The 16256-nt window shown below is 37.8% G+C and overlaps 1 protein-coding gene across 4 annotated transcripts in view; it reads left to right on the forward strand.

The window, feature by feature from the left end:
* WDR72 (WD repeat domain 72) overlaps positions 1 to 16256 on the forward strand; it is a 177053-nt gene that overhangs the window by 19099 nt on the left and 141698 nt on the right. For 3 of the 4 annotated variants that reach the window (XR_006274743.1, XM_038419478.2, XM_043493799.1), the window contains exons 4-13: positions 81 to 159; positions 3216 to 3390; positions 4137 to 4213; positions 6570 to 6689; positions 7761 to 7906; positions 8248 to 8344; positions 9913 to 10054; positions 10554 to 10799; positions 13151 to 13371; positions 15396 to 15591. Coding sequence is in view for 3 of the 4 variants with exons in the window: in XM_038419478.2 (XP_038275406.1) it covers positions 81 to 159; positions 3216 to 3390; positions 4137 to 4213; positions 6570 to 6689; positions 7761 to 7906; positions 8248 to 8344; positions 9913 to 10054; positions 10554 to 10799; positions 13151 to 13371; positions 15396 to 15591 (1499 nt within the window). In the remaining variant the exon portion in view is untranslated. The remainder of the gene's footprint in view (positions 1 to 80; positions 160 to 3215; positions 3391 to 4136; positions 4214 to 6569; positions 6690 to 7760; positions 7907 to 8247; positions 8345 to 9912; positions 10055 to 10553; positions 10800 to 13150; positions 13372 to 15395; positions 15592 to 16256) is intronic. The other variant, XM_043493800.1, reaches the window with a different exon arrangement.

The raw sequence follows: 16256 nt of genomic DNA on the forward strand, positions 1-16256 counted from the left end.
AAGAAAAACTTGGTGGCATAAAATTATTCCAGCCAATTGAGTGGAAATGACAGAGAGTAATATGAAGTTATCTTTGACAGGGAGATGTGTGTTTGGAATGTCACTAGTGGACAGTGCATTGACAGTGCAAACCTTCCTTATAGGCATACAGCAATCTGTGTAAGTATAGCAATTTTTCATTGAATATTTCAGTGCTTTACAATTTGAGTTGCACATTATTTATTATTATTATTTTATTTTATTTATTACATCTCGGATTTTGGGGAAATATGTTTTAAAATTGTTTATGAATGTAACATACTTCATAAGGAAAAAAGAATAGAGAGCAAAAAACTTGCTGCAGTGTATGTAGCATTTTACCATTTATTATTTATTCCTGTTTCATTTTCCATCTGAGAAATGAACTAAAAAAATTAACTCTTTGTATTTCACCTCTATTTCTCAGACAAATAGAAGCATTTCTTTTTCAGCCACTAATGTTTCTAGAAAGTAATAGCCATATATTTATTGATTGTGACATTTGAGCTTCAGGTATTGATGCACAGTAAGGCCATTTCTTGTGGTTTTTGTTTTGGCCTTCATGAAGACAACATGGAAAATGTTAGTTTAAGGTCGTGTGTCTTGAAAATGGGTAAATGCAAATCTATAGCCAAACATTTTGTAAGACAGTTTGCTAGTGATCTTACTTTTAAACTTAGATAGATTAGTTGGAGGGTTTTGATTGCCTAGCTGCTAATCTCCAGGAAAATACTAGGCTCTCTTTCCAAAAATGCACTTTCATTCATGACATAGCTCAGTGGTAGAACCCTTATTTTTAGATGTCAAATTGCTTTAAATCTTTCTTCAGTCAATTCCATTTCAAGTCTCCGCTTTGAAGTATATCCAGGTACTTGCTAAGTACCTAGATGCTAGACAGTGAGGGGTATGTGAAATATGTATGTATGTATATGATTTAGGAGTGTCTCTGATTCAGAGAGCTGCTGGTTTATTTCTGGATGTGTTCATGAAAGAATTGCTGAGGGCCCCTAAGTTAATTAAAATGCTGTTTTTCTTGAGTGTGGAAGTCTAGGTTGCAAGTGCTGAAAGTCTGAGAACTTTTTAGAGCTTTCATAAGATTCCCAAGCTCCAGGAAAATTTAAATATTTCAAAGCTTGTAGAGGTAATACTGTTTCCATGCAACTTTTTTGGTTTGCCTGGTTGACTGAAGCATAAATATCAATGTTAGTTTTTAAATGACATTGTTTCTTCAACTTGTCAATTAACAATTAAATGTACTTGTATAGTTTTATCAGCAGACTTGGGGCCTGTATGCCATATTGTAATGAAAATCACTCCTCAACAATTCGTATTACCATATATATACAACAGCAATAATGTAACAGTGAGTTCAATATGTTCTGCTGCGGGGTGTGGCTCAATTAGATGTAAGGAGCTAGAGAACTACTAAAAAGAGGTAGAGATGTGGACTAGCCTGTTGGTTTAGTACCAGTCCATTGTGCTGTTATAGGAGATCAAAGGTAGAGTCTTTATACTTTGCTCTCAATGCCAGGTAGCTTGGGAGGGCAGGAGAAACAACATACTCATCTCCAGGAAAGACTAGCACCCATCACTAGGAGGTATGTGGAGACATTGAAAAGATGATAAAAAGAGAAAATGGGTATCTAAGAGGAAAATTGGGGGAGGGGGGAAGGAGGTAGGACAGGAATCATCATTCTTAAAAGAACAGCCTTCAAAAGTGAGTACTACCTTGTATTACTGCTCCAGAATTACTGATTGCTGGTAGTATTTGTGAGAGCATTACTACCTACACAAGGTTACTCTGAGATGGGTGCAGACATGTACAGATTTTGATGGTATCAGCACATGAAAAATGTTGCTTGATTGCCAATTAACATTTCACAAATCTAGTTTTGTAGGTTCCTTCTGTATTCATGTATGCCTCAGCAGAAAATGGCAGATGTCAGGACACTGCAAAGTGAACATTTGCCATTTTAAATGAAACTTGAACACAAGGAGCAACAAGCCTTTTAATCAGTTGTGGTTAAGTAAATGTGAGATCTTCTCTTCCTAGAGGACTGTCTGTCCAAATCTGCCAGTTAAAAGCTGCTTTTTTAAAGAACAGCAGTAGCTACAAATGGTTGAAAACATTTGTTGCTGTGGTTCTATGGAGCCAAAGTAACGTTTCCAGTTATGATAACATTTCCAGATATGCATTCTTTGTGCTGTGTAGTTGTGTATATCTTTTTCCATTTTGTTATTTATGTAACTCTTTATAATTTTCAGATATTATTTAGTTAACTATAACAAAATGGAGTAAGTTTCTATATAAAAGTATATAGAGCTAAGCAACAATGAATAAAAAAGTATAATTCAGCAGTATATTTTCATGCTAGTACAGGATCACTCAATTTATTTTGACAACTTTATTTATTTAGATTCTATTTGAAGCAACAGTCCCAGGCCCTAGGCATTTTTACAACATTTACACATAGAATTACAAATAAAAATTGCACAAAATCCAAATGTGCATGCATACCATAATAATACTTGCCCAAATAACGCCCACATTAGCTACTTCTCATCCACCACCCAATAGCCAACCCCACCCTCAGATACTTAAAAAACCAAAAATGTGCTGAATACTGACAAATTTGGCTTCCTTTTAAACAAGTGAATTCCATAGTTGAGAATCCCTCCTGGAAAATAACCTACCATCAGCCCTCTTCTTTTTCAAACTGGTGGGTTTTAGGTTAAAGCACCATCAGAATGGCAGCAGTGTCTTGTGGATGGGGAGAGATGAGGTCTCTCAGTTGAACAAATCCCAAACCCACTTAGGGTTTTATAGAGTAAAATTAAACCCTTTAACTCCACCAGGAATTTAATAGCTAGTATAGATGTGATGTCTGCATGAGGCCTCCTCAATAAGCGTTCATTTACATTAATTTCATCTTACCATCATACGTTTCAGAATGTTAGTGTCATGAGATGAAGCAGGGAGCTTCTTTTTCTGGGTGTTCAGAGTTATATACAGGTATTATTTGGCTCACCAGTATGATTCTGATGCAGTTTAAAAATAAGTTTTAATGTGTTTAAAATATTGTTTTTGTTAATTAAAATTTTAAAAAATAGTGTGTATGAAAGCCAGAAATAATATGCAAGTGAACTTTGTGTAGCTCTCTCTGTTAACCTTTTCTTGCTTAATTCCATTTGGACAGTATTACCATTGCTCCTTCCGAATGACAGGAGATGGCTGGCTTCTGTGTTGTGGACAATATCAAGATGTCCTCATTATTGATGCTAAGACTTTGGCAGTTCTTCACACTTTAATATCTTTTCAGTCTTCTGACTGGATCAGTTGCATGTGCATTGTTCATTCCACAAGGATTCAAGGTACATATAGTAGTGACATGCAGAAATTAGCATGTAAGCCGGCCAGTCATGTCTTGTTTTTATATAGAGCAGCAAATGCCTAAAGGTTCTTTCTATGCCATATTTTAATTATAGTTAGTTAAATATATTGTTTATGTTTCACAAATGCGTTCAGGATGTAAAATACTTCAGTATCGAAACTTCAAGATACATTTACATTTTAATGTCAATCAGACTTAAATTACTGTGTTTTGCTTCTTAAGCAGAAACCTGAGAGCTGGAAAGAATTATTTTCTTACACTTTGCTTATAATTAGCTCAATTAATAGGCTACCTATGAAAATGATTATATGGGTGTGAAATTAGGGAGATTATATGTGTGCAGGGCCTGATTTTCAAAAGTGTTTATGTGCAGTTGCATTAACAAAGTGCTTGTGCAATTATTCACCTATTTTGCTCACACAGTTACCTTGATGAAATATCCTATTTGCACATGAGATGTATGGTTAAGTGCACGGTTGAGCATTTTTGTATACAAGGACCCTGTTTCCCTGAACAATATAGTGGCTGCACATACAAATTAGACATTCTGTTTTGTGTGTACAGTCTGGAACATCAGGTCCAAAAGGCTAAAGTTGGTATTTCCAAAACAGAGCTCCACAGTGTGCACTAAGATAGCATTAGTGGTACTTGTGTTCTCATACGGCTCAAGTCACAGGGACTTGAATTTAGTTTCATATTGAACAGCTTTGTATTACCTTTTTATAGAAGATTCACTAGTAGCAGTATCTGTAACTGGAGATCTTAAAGTATGGGATTTATCCTCATCAGTGACCAGTATACAGGTCAGTTTGCATGAAACGTTAAGTCTTAACTTAAAACAGGAATGTAACATATAGAACATGGAAGTATTGTCAGGATACAAAAACACTGAATCTGAACATACTGTCTTGTGAATGTTTATTAAACAGAATTAGTTATTTTTGCAAGCATGTTTGTTGAAAAAGCTAAGGCTAAGGCTCTTACTAAGCCCTATCTCTTCATTCTCAATAAAATTCCTATTTCCCCTAAACACAAGTCCATGTCTTTGTACATCTCTTGCCTTGACTCCTGCATCATCTTCTGGCTTTCCTACATCTTGCCTGTTATTCTTCCACACTGATCCTAAGATCATAATCTTTTCTTGTCACTCCCTCCTCTAAATCCCTTTTTCCCTCCTTCCACATTATGTTCAAAGCTCTGCATAATTCTACCTGTATGCTGTCTTGGTCCTTCTTTCTATCTCCTATATACTATTTTTGTTTCCTTCTCCCACTGTCTACTTTTCATATTCTTTCATGTTATCTTCATTTGGAACAGCCTTTCACCCACCCTGTGTCAAGTGTCCCCTCTCTCCTCAAGTCTACTTATTATGTACAGTTTATGAATATTAATATTCTTACCAAAGCTGCCCTGACACCTGTTTGTGCTGGAACTGGATCCTACTTTTCTTTTTCTTAATCGGCAAGTACCTTAGGCCAAGGACTTTGATGATTTGGGCCAAATTAATCCATGGTGTAACCCCACTGACATCAATAGCATTAAAATGTGGCTGAATTCAACTTCTTGCTTTTTGTAAGCAAACAGGAACATAGAAATGGCCAGACTGAAGCAGACATAAGCCCATCTAGTCTAGTACAGTGGTCAGAAACAGATGCTTCAGAAGAAAATGTCAGAACCCTGCAGTAGACAGATGTGGCTCCCATACTAGTTCAAATCTTGGTCTCTAATAGATAGGGATTGACTTAAATCCTGAAGCATGAGGTTTAATATCCCTTCCAACATTTTTGTTGCTGTTTATTATAGCTCTGAATATTCTTGATATCCATGTCCAGTTCCTTTTAGAATCTTGCTAAATTCTTGCCCCAACAACGTCCTGTGGCAATGAGATTCACAATACTTATATTGTTATATAAAAAAAATTAGTACTATTACTAATAAAGGACACAAATTTGTATAATCCTTTTCTTAAAATAGGAAGGTTGCTTTTTTAGCCACATTAGCAACATTTTCAGCACCTCCTTTCTCCAGAGTACTCTTAGCTACATTAGTACCTCATCGGAGATGTATATTAATTGGTAGGATCAGAACCTTAAAGCGATGATGTCAGGTTTGATGTCACTTCTAAAAACTTGTTCATTGTTATAAAAAGTCTGTGTTTAACATTTCCGTTCAGTGTATCGGTCCTAGATAACTAGTGCTACTACAGCCTTGAAATTGTTGCTGTTAAAGCTGAGTGACTGTGCAGCCACCAGTCACAAACAGACATAACACAAGCATAGTGGGTATTATGCTGACCCTTTACTTTTCTGTCCTTTGAGATGGGAGGGGTTCAGAGTTAGTGAGAATATAGCTCCTTCAAATAGCTAGAGAGCACAATTCTCATCAATTGTAATTCCCTCCTGGAGCTGCAAGGGTGAGCAAGAGGATGCCATGACATTCCTGCCTGTGATAGTGGCTGTTTTGCTTTTAACCTAACAGCTGAGATTGTCTGACCGCTGTAGACCTTCTTGCGGAGGACTGATGATGGGAGGGGGATTGTTTCAAGGCAGAAAATGTCAGTTTTTTGTGATGTGATCAATAATTAATAAAAAATAATTCCAACAGAACTATTTTGGGCCTGTCAGCCTCGATAGTGAGCCTTTGATATTCACATCGAAAAGGGCAAAAAGTAGGATTTTTTTCTTTTGCAAGCTATTCATGCATTCAAAACCAAAAGGTTAGGAATATAGTGACCCCTAAAAGTGGTGGGAAAGTATTAATTTAAGTCAAGATCATTTACTCAGCATACAACCAGGTGTTGGTACTATTGTTTGCTATGCTAGGAAATCCCCTGTCGGCCATTGTGCATCTGAAACTGCAAGCGTATAGACTGCTATGGCTTTGTTGGCTTTACATTGAGCAATGACTAGTGCATCCTCATAGTGGCAGATCTATCAATGCTGCCTATGCTCTTCCCCACAGAATGCCCATCATCTCTACAGGGGCCATGAATCCTCCCCCCAACTCACTGTTTAATCAAAAGTTACAGTTTGCATGGCATTTTGAAAGTCTGTATTTACAAAATGTTTTTAATAGCTGGTTTCTTTCCTGAAATTCATAGCCTGAAGATCCAGAATATCTTGTTTGTCTAATACTACTACTTTTCTTTCTAATATGTAGGAGAGGCAAAGTGTGTATGAACAAGAATCCAAGTCTCTGGACTGTACAAACTGCCAAGCAATAAGATTTTGCACATACACAGAAAGACTCCTCTTAGTCGTGCTTGCAAATTGTTGGAAGGTACAGCATTACACATAGTACTTAATGCTTCCTAGATAACATCGTTAGCAATTCAGTAGAATTTTGGAAAAGTGAACATGATTGATTTTATATGTAAGTAGTTGGTTTTTCTCCTTAAATCAAATGAAACAGTGCTCACTAGCTATTTGGGGTATCAAAGGAAACTGCTTGCTCCATTTCTTCACCAGTTATCTGAATTGCATAGCTGAGATGATAAATGCCTGGATTCTTAAAAGGTATTTAATGTTGTGCTCTGCTCTGTATTGCAGTGCCCAAGTCTCATTTTTAAAGGTGACTTATGTTCCTAAGTCCCACTAAAAGAGTAAGCAGACCATACCACATGCTGCCCCGCGTCCACCCCATTACTTTCTCCTGCAATTGCAGGAGAGGATGCCCTGTGGAATAGCAGCCTGTGTGTTTTCAGAGGAGCTGGGAGTGGGATAGCCATCTTTTGCTATGCACTCCTGGAAAGGTGTTGGTTTGCGTGCTTTGTTTTTGGTGGTGAAATTAATCTGTGGTGAAGAACAAATGTGTGTCCCAGATGACAGAACTGTGGGCGGATCTAACAGTGTTGGGTTAAAGAAGCTAAACATGTAGTGTGATCATGCCAGGAGAACTGTCAATATTTTAAATAATATTAACAGAGGAATGTAAAAGTTCTCCCAAGAGGAAATTTGAAGGTCTTGTTCTAATGGGCTATATTCACTTTTGAACTCAATGTAGTTATACAGAGGATGAATTTTGTAACTACAAACAAAGCAAATCCCCTGCCTCCTCCCAACCCTCTGATTGTAACTTTACCTTTAAGCCTTTAATGTTGTTTTTATTTTAATTGGCAGTTTTTTCTTCCTACAATCATGTGGCCTGATTCTGATCCGACTGTGTTTTAACAGTAGTTTTACCCCATTGAATTTAATAGGGTAGTCTGAATGTACACCATAAAAACAGTCTCATAAATACTTTACTCTCTGAATCTTTGCTCAAAGTCAGGGTTTGTATTAAAATGAAATTGTCAACGGGAAACACATTATAGCATTCATTTATGTTTATCTATCATTTTTCTGTCTTTAGATCTATGATTATTGTGATTTTTCCTTGCTGTGCACTGAATTCAACAAAAGTGATCAGTGCTTTGCTGGTGGTGAATTGCTAGCTGCTCAGAGACTCATCATCTGGATGGAAGATGGTCACAGTTACATCTACCAGCTGCTGAACAGGTGGGCTCAGATTGAAAATGAACACAAAAAGTTCAGGTACAAGATGAACTTTGGGAGGTTTATTATTGAAAATCCCTGCATGTCGCAAATGATGAAAAACCAGAACAAAAACACTTTGGCACTAGAAGATGTACCCTGAGTTTGACAGCCCTCAGTCTTTGTTTGACACAGCAGGGGATACAGGAATAAGATTAGCCATGTAGAACTTGGGCAGCTGGTGCTGTGGTTTCAAAAAGAAATCACTTGTAATTACTTTAGCTGAACTTGAGAATCTTGGACACAAATTCTGCTTTTAAAAAGACGAATTTCTAAATCATTTGATTTTCTTTTTAATTATGCAGTGGACATTCTAAAAGCATATATCCTGCTGATGGAAAAGTGCTCAAAGAAACTGTTTATCCTCATTTACTCTGCTCCACTTATGTGAAAGAAAATAAGGTAACATGAGAATGTTGTACAATGAGCTTCAAAAGTTGCTTCATGTTTTGCTTGTAATGACCAGACAGACTCTCAGCAAACTGGACATTTAAGGCATTGAGTCAAACTGGGTTTAGTTGTATTGGTATAATAAATAAGGCTTATTCTTTGATTCTCATTTTGACTTTCAAATATGGTGAATTTATGACATACTTTGTATTTTATAAAAGGCTCTTTGTTGAGATTTTTTTGTTAATATTCAAAATTTGTATTACAATTTAAAAGGCAAGGTAGAATATTTAGAATTCCTTGCACCCAAGGGGCTCAATCCTGCAAAAAGTTACTTGTGTGAATACTCCTACTGAAGTCAATGGGACTACACATGCATAACTGTTTGGACCCAAGGACTCTCTTAGTTCATTACAAAATGCATCCACCACAAACTGTTTGTAATCAGGTGTTTGAACACATTACATTATACTGAGATTCCTATCCTGATCCTGCAAAGGCCTGTGCATGTGTTTAACCTTTTTTCCAGTGTGAGCAGACTTTACTGGCAGTACTCAGTGTGTAAAGTTAAGCACATGTGTAAGTCTTTGTAGGATTGGCACCTAAGGCCTAAGAAGCTGTTTCTAAAGTTTAGGGAAGGCTTTATTAGTCCCTCCTTTTTGTTGCTGGGTAAAGGATTTTAGATACCACTTTTGCTGCTTAGTTTTCCTAAACCTGACCGATTTAATTTTTATGTGAAGGGCAATAGCCATTAGTTTATTTTTCCCCTCAAACACTTGTGATATAAAATCAGATAGGATAATTGTTGAAGAATGTCAAAAGGTCGAAAACCATCAAGGAACAGAAGTAGCCAAGAGATATGGCTTAGCAATAATTGGGTCACTGTGATGGCAGAGCAGCATATGGATAATTTTTTCCAACAAATGAAAGCATTATTTTTGTTTAAGTATTCACAATCTACCCATAATCTGTTCTTATTCTTTGATGTTTGGAAAAAGAAAAGGAGTACTTGTGGCACCTTAGAGACTAACAAATTTATTAGAGCATAAGCTTTCGTGAGCTACAGCTCACTTCATCGGATGCATTTGGTGGAAAAAATTTTTTTTTCCACCAAATGCATCCGATGAAGTGAGCTGTAGCTCACGAAAGCTTATGCTCTAATAAATTTGTTAGTCTCTAAGGTGCCACAAGTACTCCTTTTCTTTTTGCGAATACAGACTAACATGGCTGCTACTCTGAAACCTGTCATTTTGATGTTTGGCTTCATCCTGTCTAATTAACTCCTGGCCTGATGTATAGGTTGTGGCAAGAGCATGGGTAGAGCAATGCTGCACTCTGGCAGTCCCAGGGTTCCTAGTGGCCTTTAAGAGGGCCATACTAGCCAGTGCAACTTAGAGCAGCCCCTGGCTTTAGAGTAGCCCCTGGCTGAGGAAAGCTCAGCCACAGCTGAGGATTCAGTCCTTTATTTCTACGGATATATTTCCAGATATTATAGTTTTATTTTGCAATTAGGGTCTGTAGTGTCTTAATCTGTTTTTTCATACGGAAATGTTGACTAGTTGCTATTATTTTTGTCACAGAGTTTTCCTTTTGTTACGGGCTTTATGAATGAAAGAAAGGAACCTTTCTATAAGATTCTTTTTTCTGGAGAAGCATCTGGAAGAATCACCTTGTGGCATATTCCTGATGTCCCAGTGTCGACACTTGATGGTTCGCCAAAAGGTTAGACAATTTTATATATTTTGTGCAATTTTTAATTACATTGTTGCTACCTCAGTTCTCATGAAAACTGGCAAGTGGAGCTTCTGTAGTCATTCAGGGTAGAATTCATCTCTGATCTGTAAAACCAACACAAGGCTCTCCACACCAATAAAGCCATGCATAGGTCTGGAGGGGAGAAACATAGGTACAGACCTTGAACAGACTGTCCACCCTGGCCAAAATGCCATGGAAAGGCCTGTCACGCAGGGCCTACATAGGCCAGTGCATGGAGGTTGCCTCACTGAGGGATCATGTGATCCAACTGGTGTGGAAAAACTGCAATTACTATTCCAAACCACAGGATGAAAGACAGGCCCTTTGGGAGGAGGTGGTCATGGAGGCAATTGTGCTTTTTATTTATTTTAATTTTTTTACAATCAGTCACTTCTCTGACTTGTTCTCTATTTTTGAATCCCTGGAAATTTCATGTGAATTATTCTTGTCTATTCCTTTTTGCTAGAGATCCCAATAGCAGCAACTTGGACTCTGCAGGACGATTTTGACAAACATTGTGCTGTGTTGGAAGGCATTATTGATCATCTTTGTGCATCTAAAGATGGGACCGAAAGTGCAGCAGTCACTTCATCCGTATATGTGCCCAACCTTGATAAGCTGGTGTGTGGGTGTGAAGATGGGGAAATTTTCATAACACTTGCTTTGCATGCTGCCAAAGCAAGAATTTTAGAAGACATTTCTTTGCTGAAATGTAAGTTTTTAATGCAATTCTACTTAATCTAATTTTCAATCAATCATCTTTTCATATTCCCCTAAATAAAAAGGGATGCAGGAAGAAAGGACATGAGGGCTCAGTTTTGTCCTTCGTTACACAAGTCCTGGTCCTGGTGGTGTTGCTGAGAGCAGCAGCCTTGAAACTGAGGGCTGAATTGAGCCCTTTCCTTTTTTTATTCAGGATGTTTCTCTTGTGGAACAAATATATGTTTATACTGCTCTCTCAACATATTCATGGATATGTTGCCATGAATCATTTTTTTAGTATTGTACAGTGTGTGTTTGCACTGTTTCATTATACAGGTGAAGAAATTGCCACCGTAAGTCAAATATAAATCATGTTATGCTGCCTTTAAATTACTTGCATATTCCAAATCCATGTAACTGATTTTAATTCTCAGAAGTGCAAGATCTGGTTGACTAGCTTCTTCTGAATGGTATTTTATACCACCTTTCTTTTGGTATGAATTGTCATTTTAAGCCTAATTAAAAATAATACTAGATTATAATACATCTTTTTAATACTGAATTTCAGAGCATATATAAAAGAATCTTTATTTCAATCTTGAAATAATTTAAATGTTTCCTGTGCTCCAGTTTCAGAAGGTGTTTAAAACTTGGTGTGTGTTTTGGTTTGGTTTGGTTTGATTTTTTTTTTTTCTTTTTAATACAGTAAGGTCACTTTTTAATTTTGAGGCCTGTATGTTGATGCACCTAAAGGTTCTTTCCAGACACATTTTTCCATTAAAGAAGTGGGAGCCCAATTGTGCAAATACTTACAATTGAGCATGGATTGGTTACTGTGATGAATGTTCTTATCAGGCCTGATTCTCCTCTCATTTACACGGGCTTTATTCTGGTGTATCTCCCTTGATTATACTGCTGTAACTGAGAGGAGAATCAGGCCTGATAAGAAAATAGGACCAATAGGACTACTACTGGTTCTAAGTTTTGTTTGTATTTTAAAATGTGTGGAGACTTTTTGTAGTCTTTACTTAATTCTTCTTACTGAGAGTTTTACCCAAGTAAGACTGAGGAGCCCACACTCCCCTCCACTTGAGCAGTTGAAAGGCCCTAAGCCCTGGGGTGAAGATCAGGGAATGCCAAAGGGAAAATGATAGAATATGTTTCCCCACCAGCACCGAACCACTTTTCTCCCCTCTGCAACCCTGCATTGGAGCCCAGCTCTGCACAGCCAATGCTCTGTTCATATACGGAAGAGCTGTCTGTGATGTATTGCAAAGAAACAGATGGTATGTCTACACTGCAATGTAAGCCCAGCGTTTGAACTCAAGTTCAAGCCTAATCCCTTTTCTGTCTGCACACAAATTGTGCTAACCCTGGACTCAGACCCAGGGTTCCAGAACCCCACAGGGTGGAGGGTCCAAGCCTGAGTCTAGCTAGGAGCCAGGTTTAAAGCCCTATTGCTTTGCAGTGTAGATGCAGCTCCACTGGACTCATGCTCTAGGATTCTGCCGAAAGTACCCCACGATTCCTCTGAACAGTCAAGTTTGGTGGACGGTCAAGTTTTCCCAGACTGCACCATGAACAAAGGACTAGAGTGACCACATTATGCAAGGAAGTCTGGAATATGGCTGGTTGGACTCAGGCCTGCAAATGCAGTGTGGATGTTGGTGCCCCAGGTTGGGATACAAGGTTCAACAACCTTGGGGTTACAAATGAGTGTAGATGCTCAAACCCTAGGTTAACAAACCCAGGGGCTGCTAACTCAAGTTCTTCTAACCCTCATTGCAGACATATCCAGAGTCTTTCTGTAGTTGAGGGAGGTGCAGAACGTTTCAGATCCAGTTGGTTCCCTCCTGCAGATCCTGGGCTGTGTTCCTTTTGGTCATTTCTCAAGTCCCCTCTGACTCTCCTCCCCAAAAGGAAAAATATAGCAGAGTGGCAGCAGCTCAGGAGCTGTGGATCTGTGCTCCTGTTGTGTGCCTTTTGTGGCATAGAGAAAAGAATTTGATCTTGAGTAAGGGCTATATTGGCCTAAAACTGTTACTCATTTAGGAGTGAGCTCTTGAATAGTGGTGGTGCTAACCCATTGGGGGTCCGAAGCAGGAATATTTTTGACCCCCTCTCCCCTACAACACATACTAAAAAAGCAAATGGGGATCCCCTTGAGCTGCTTGGAGTGCTAAGCAATTGCTTACTCTGTTTATGCCTAGCGCTGACTCTGCTCTTAAATACATTTCATCGTACAGATTTCCTGTCTGCAAGCACATATATAGTAAAAATCTGAAAGCTTTTATCTATCTATTTATTTATTTATTTTTTGTTAAGGTCAGAAATCATTTATCTAACATTTTTGTCTTACAGATACTTTGCCTTCCAAAGTTCTTAAGGGCCACCGCAGCAGTGTTACTTGTTTACTTTATCCACACAGTAAATCAGTCAGGTTTGATCCAAGCTGGCTGGTGTCAGGTGGCCAGGATTCTTGTGTAATCTGGTGGGATATATTTAAGGAGGAAATTTTGCATCAATTCACTCTGCAAGCTGGTCCAGTAATGAACCTGTTGTTATCACCAGAGAACTACAGAGTAAGTAAAGACAGAGTAAATGATGTTTTTTTAAGCGGGCGGGGTGAGGTAACAATTTATTCGTAATGATATAGTAATACTTTTATTTTATTTGTAACTTAATTCCCAGTTACTAACTACTTACTTTATGTTTTGTGTGAGATCTACGTTGGTTTCCTGTTTTGTGGTCTGATTTGCCACTGTTACATCAGTGCAGTTCCCATTAATTCATCAACCTGGTGAACTGGAGTGTAGAATCAAGACTTTCCTTTCTGAATGTGGCATTTTTAGAGAGAACTAATTCTGAATAAATGTAATTTCCAGCGAGCACATAGATCATGATTCTCTTCTCGCTTATATATGCTGGTGTAAATCTGAAGTGGCTTCCACTGAAATCAATAGTTACGCTGGTGTAAAAACTGTGAGAGGAGAATCAGGCCAATAAGACTTAGTTATGTATAAATGTGTGGTGTTTGGTTATTTTGATACCTAGCAAATTTCTATTGGCGTTGTTCTCATGTCTAACTAGATGCTTTAGAAACAGTCTTTTACTTCAGAATGAAAGATCAGCTCTAGTAATATTTAATTTCTAATATTCTTGTGCATTTTTGAAATGTACAGGGTTCAATACAGCAAACCCTTACTTACATGAGAAGCCCCTGAAGTCCGTGGAGCAAGGATTTTACCCCTTAAATGTGAAATACACCTTAGTTCAAAAGGCCTGCGCAATAACCTATTTACCACACAAGGTCCACTTATGGTGCATCTACACTACAGCTGGAGGTGTAATTTCCAGCTTGGGTAGACATATATGCGCTAGCTTTGTTCGAGCTAGCTAATTAAAAACAGCAGGGTAGACATGATAGAATAGGTGGTGTTTCAGATAGGTGGTGGTGGTTTAGGTTTGCCGCAGGAGTAAATGCTAGGATATTGGGTAGAAATTACATGTACACAGAGTTTTAAGGCTTAACTGGTTCATAGGGCCTTCTGCTGGTTGGTTGGACTCAGGCCTGCAAATGCAGTGTGGATATTGGTGCCCCAGGTTGGGATACAAGGTTCAACAACCTTGGGGTTACAAATGAGTGTAGATGCTCAAACCCTAGGTTTGTACTGCTAGGTGAAAATCATTCCTGTGGCACAATGTGGTAACATGATCTCTTAAGCCCTATTTTCAGGGGCTGTGTTGGATTTACGTGGCACCTATGCATTTTTCTGGTCCTTTGCACAGGGGTGAATTTTACACTAGGGTGAATTCCACCCTGTATCAGTAAGGATTACTTGTGGAAATAAAGCTTTCACAGGAACAGAAAGAAAAGGAGTACTTGTGGCACCTTAGAGATTAACAAATTTATTTGAGCATAAGCTTTCGTGAGCTACAGCTCATTTCATCGGATGCATTTGAGCTGTAGCTCACGAAAGCTTATGCTCAAATAAATGCGTTAGTCTCTAAGGTGCCACAAGTCCTTTTTCTTTTTGCGAATACAGACTAACATGGCTGCTACTCTGAAACCTGTCATTATTCACAGGAACAGATCCACATAATGCAAAATGCAATTATAATATACCCAGTTTTTGCACTGGCGATATTTTGCCTTTGTTCTTTGTGTCATAAGAACTGACACATAAAATTATGTCAGATGAACAGAGATTTGGGTTAAAGTAATTTTTCATTTTTATTTCCAGGGAAAACCTCTATTACTAAGTATATTTGATTATATAGTTGCTGCTTTAATAGCCCACCTGTTGATGTATGTAATTTTTTTGAGGATCCAATTCACATGCATTGGATTGTACCTTTCCTTTGGAGATCAGATTTATAGTTAATCTGTTCAAACAATTTTGGGGATGCAGGCTGAAATGTAACACTAGTTTCTAAATGAATATATTTTGTGGCAGGGACTGTTTTTTGTTTTGTTTTTGTTTTCTGTGTTTGTACAGTGCCTAGCACAATGGGCTCCTGGTCCAGGACTGGAGCTCATAGGTGCTACCACAATAAAAATAGTAATTAAATTTTTATGATTATTTTTATTGATATGTTTTTGCAGCTAAACGGGCACAGGATTGTGTGCTGTGTATGCAGTGATCATTCAGTAGCACTTCTACACCTTCAGGAGAGAGTATGTCTCTTACATGCCAGGAAGCATTTGTTTCCTGTGAAGATGATAAAATGGCACCTTGCTGAAAATCTGCTAATTGTCGGATGCCAAGATGATTCAGTTTATGTTTGGGAAATTGAAACAGGTAATGTGTTTTTTGTTGTTCAGCCCTCGCTAATTAGTTTTGTTTTAATCTATGATGTTTGGTTAGATGTACCCTGTTCTGTAGTGAGGCCCTGCAAAGATAGTAACAGATTACCTTTATTAATTAGAAACTTTAATTTTTGTATTATAAATGAGCAAGAATTAAAGGCTTCATGTGATACAGAGTATGTCAATAATAAAATACAAGTGCTTGAGTCAGATCCTGACAAGCAGATGATTAGCTGATATTGCAGTACAGAGAAGTGAGCCGGATATTTCTGGAAGCTATAAATAAAAACATAAGTTATCTACTTTAATTATTAACAAGAGAGAAATTTACTGTCCTACTGATCTCAAATTATGTCATTACATTTTGCCTTCTTCAGCATACTCACAATCTTAGCAACCTTTTGAGTTAATTGATGATCAGTAATAATGGAAGATAATTAATTGCAACTCTCACAACTGTGTAGTTGGGAAAACTAACACTGAGTATTTCAGCTTAAATTGTGGATTCACAAGGGATTTAGTAGAGTTACTGCTGATTCATAAGGATAGTAAATGTACTTATTTGAATGTTGAGAGACTTACAATTAATAGAAGCTTTAATGTTATTGAAAATTGCAATACGTTTATCTCTGCAAGTGAGAACAGATCTTGTGAAAA

Source organism: Dermochelys coriacea, chromosome 10 (assembly GCF_009764565.3).
Source record: "Dermochelys coriacea isolate rDerCor1 chromosome 10, rDerCor1.pri.v4, whole genome shotgun sequence".
In the NCBI taxonomy this organism is placed as follows: Eukaryota; Metazoa; Chordata; order Testudines; family Dermochelyidae; genus Dermochelys; species Dermochelys coriacea.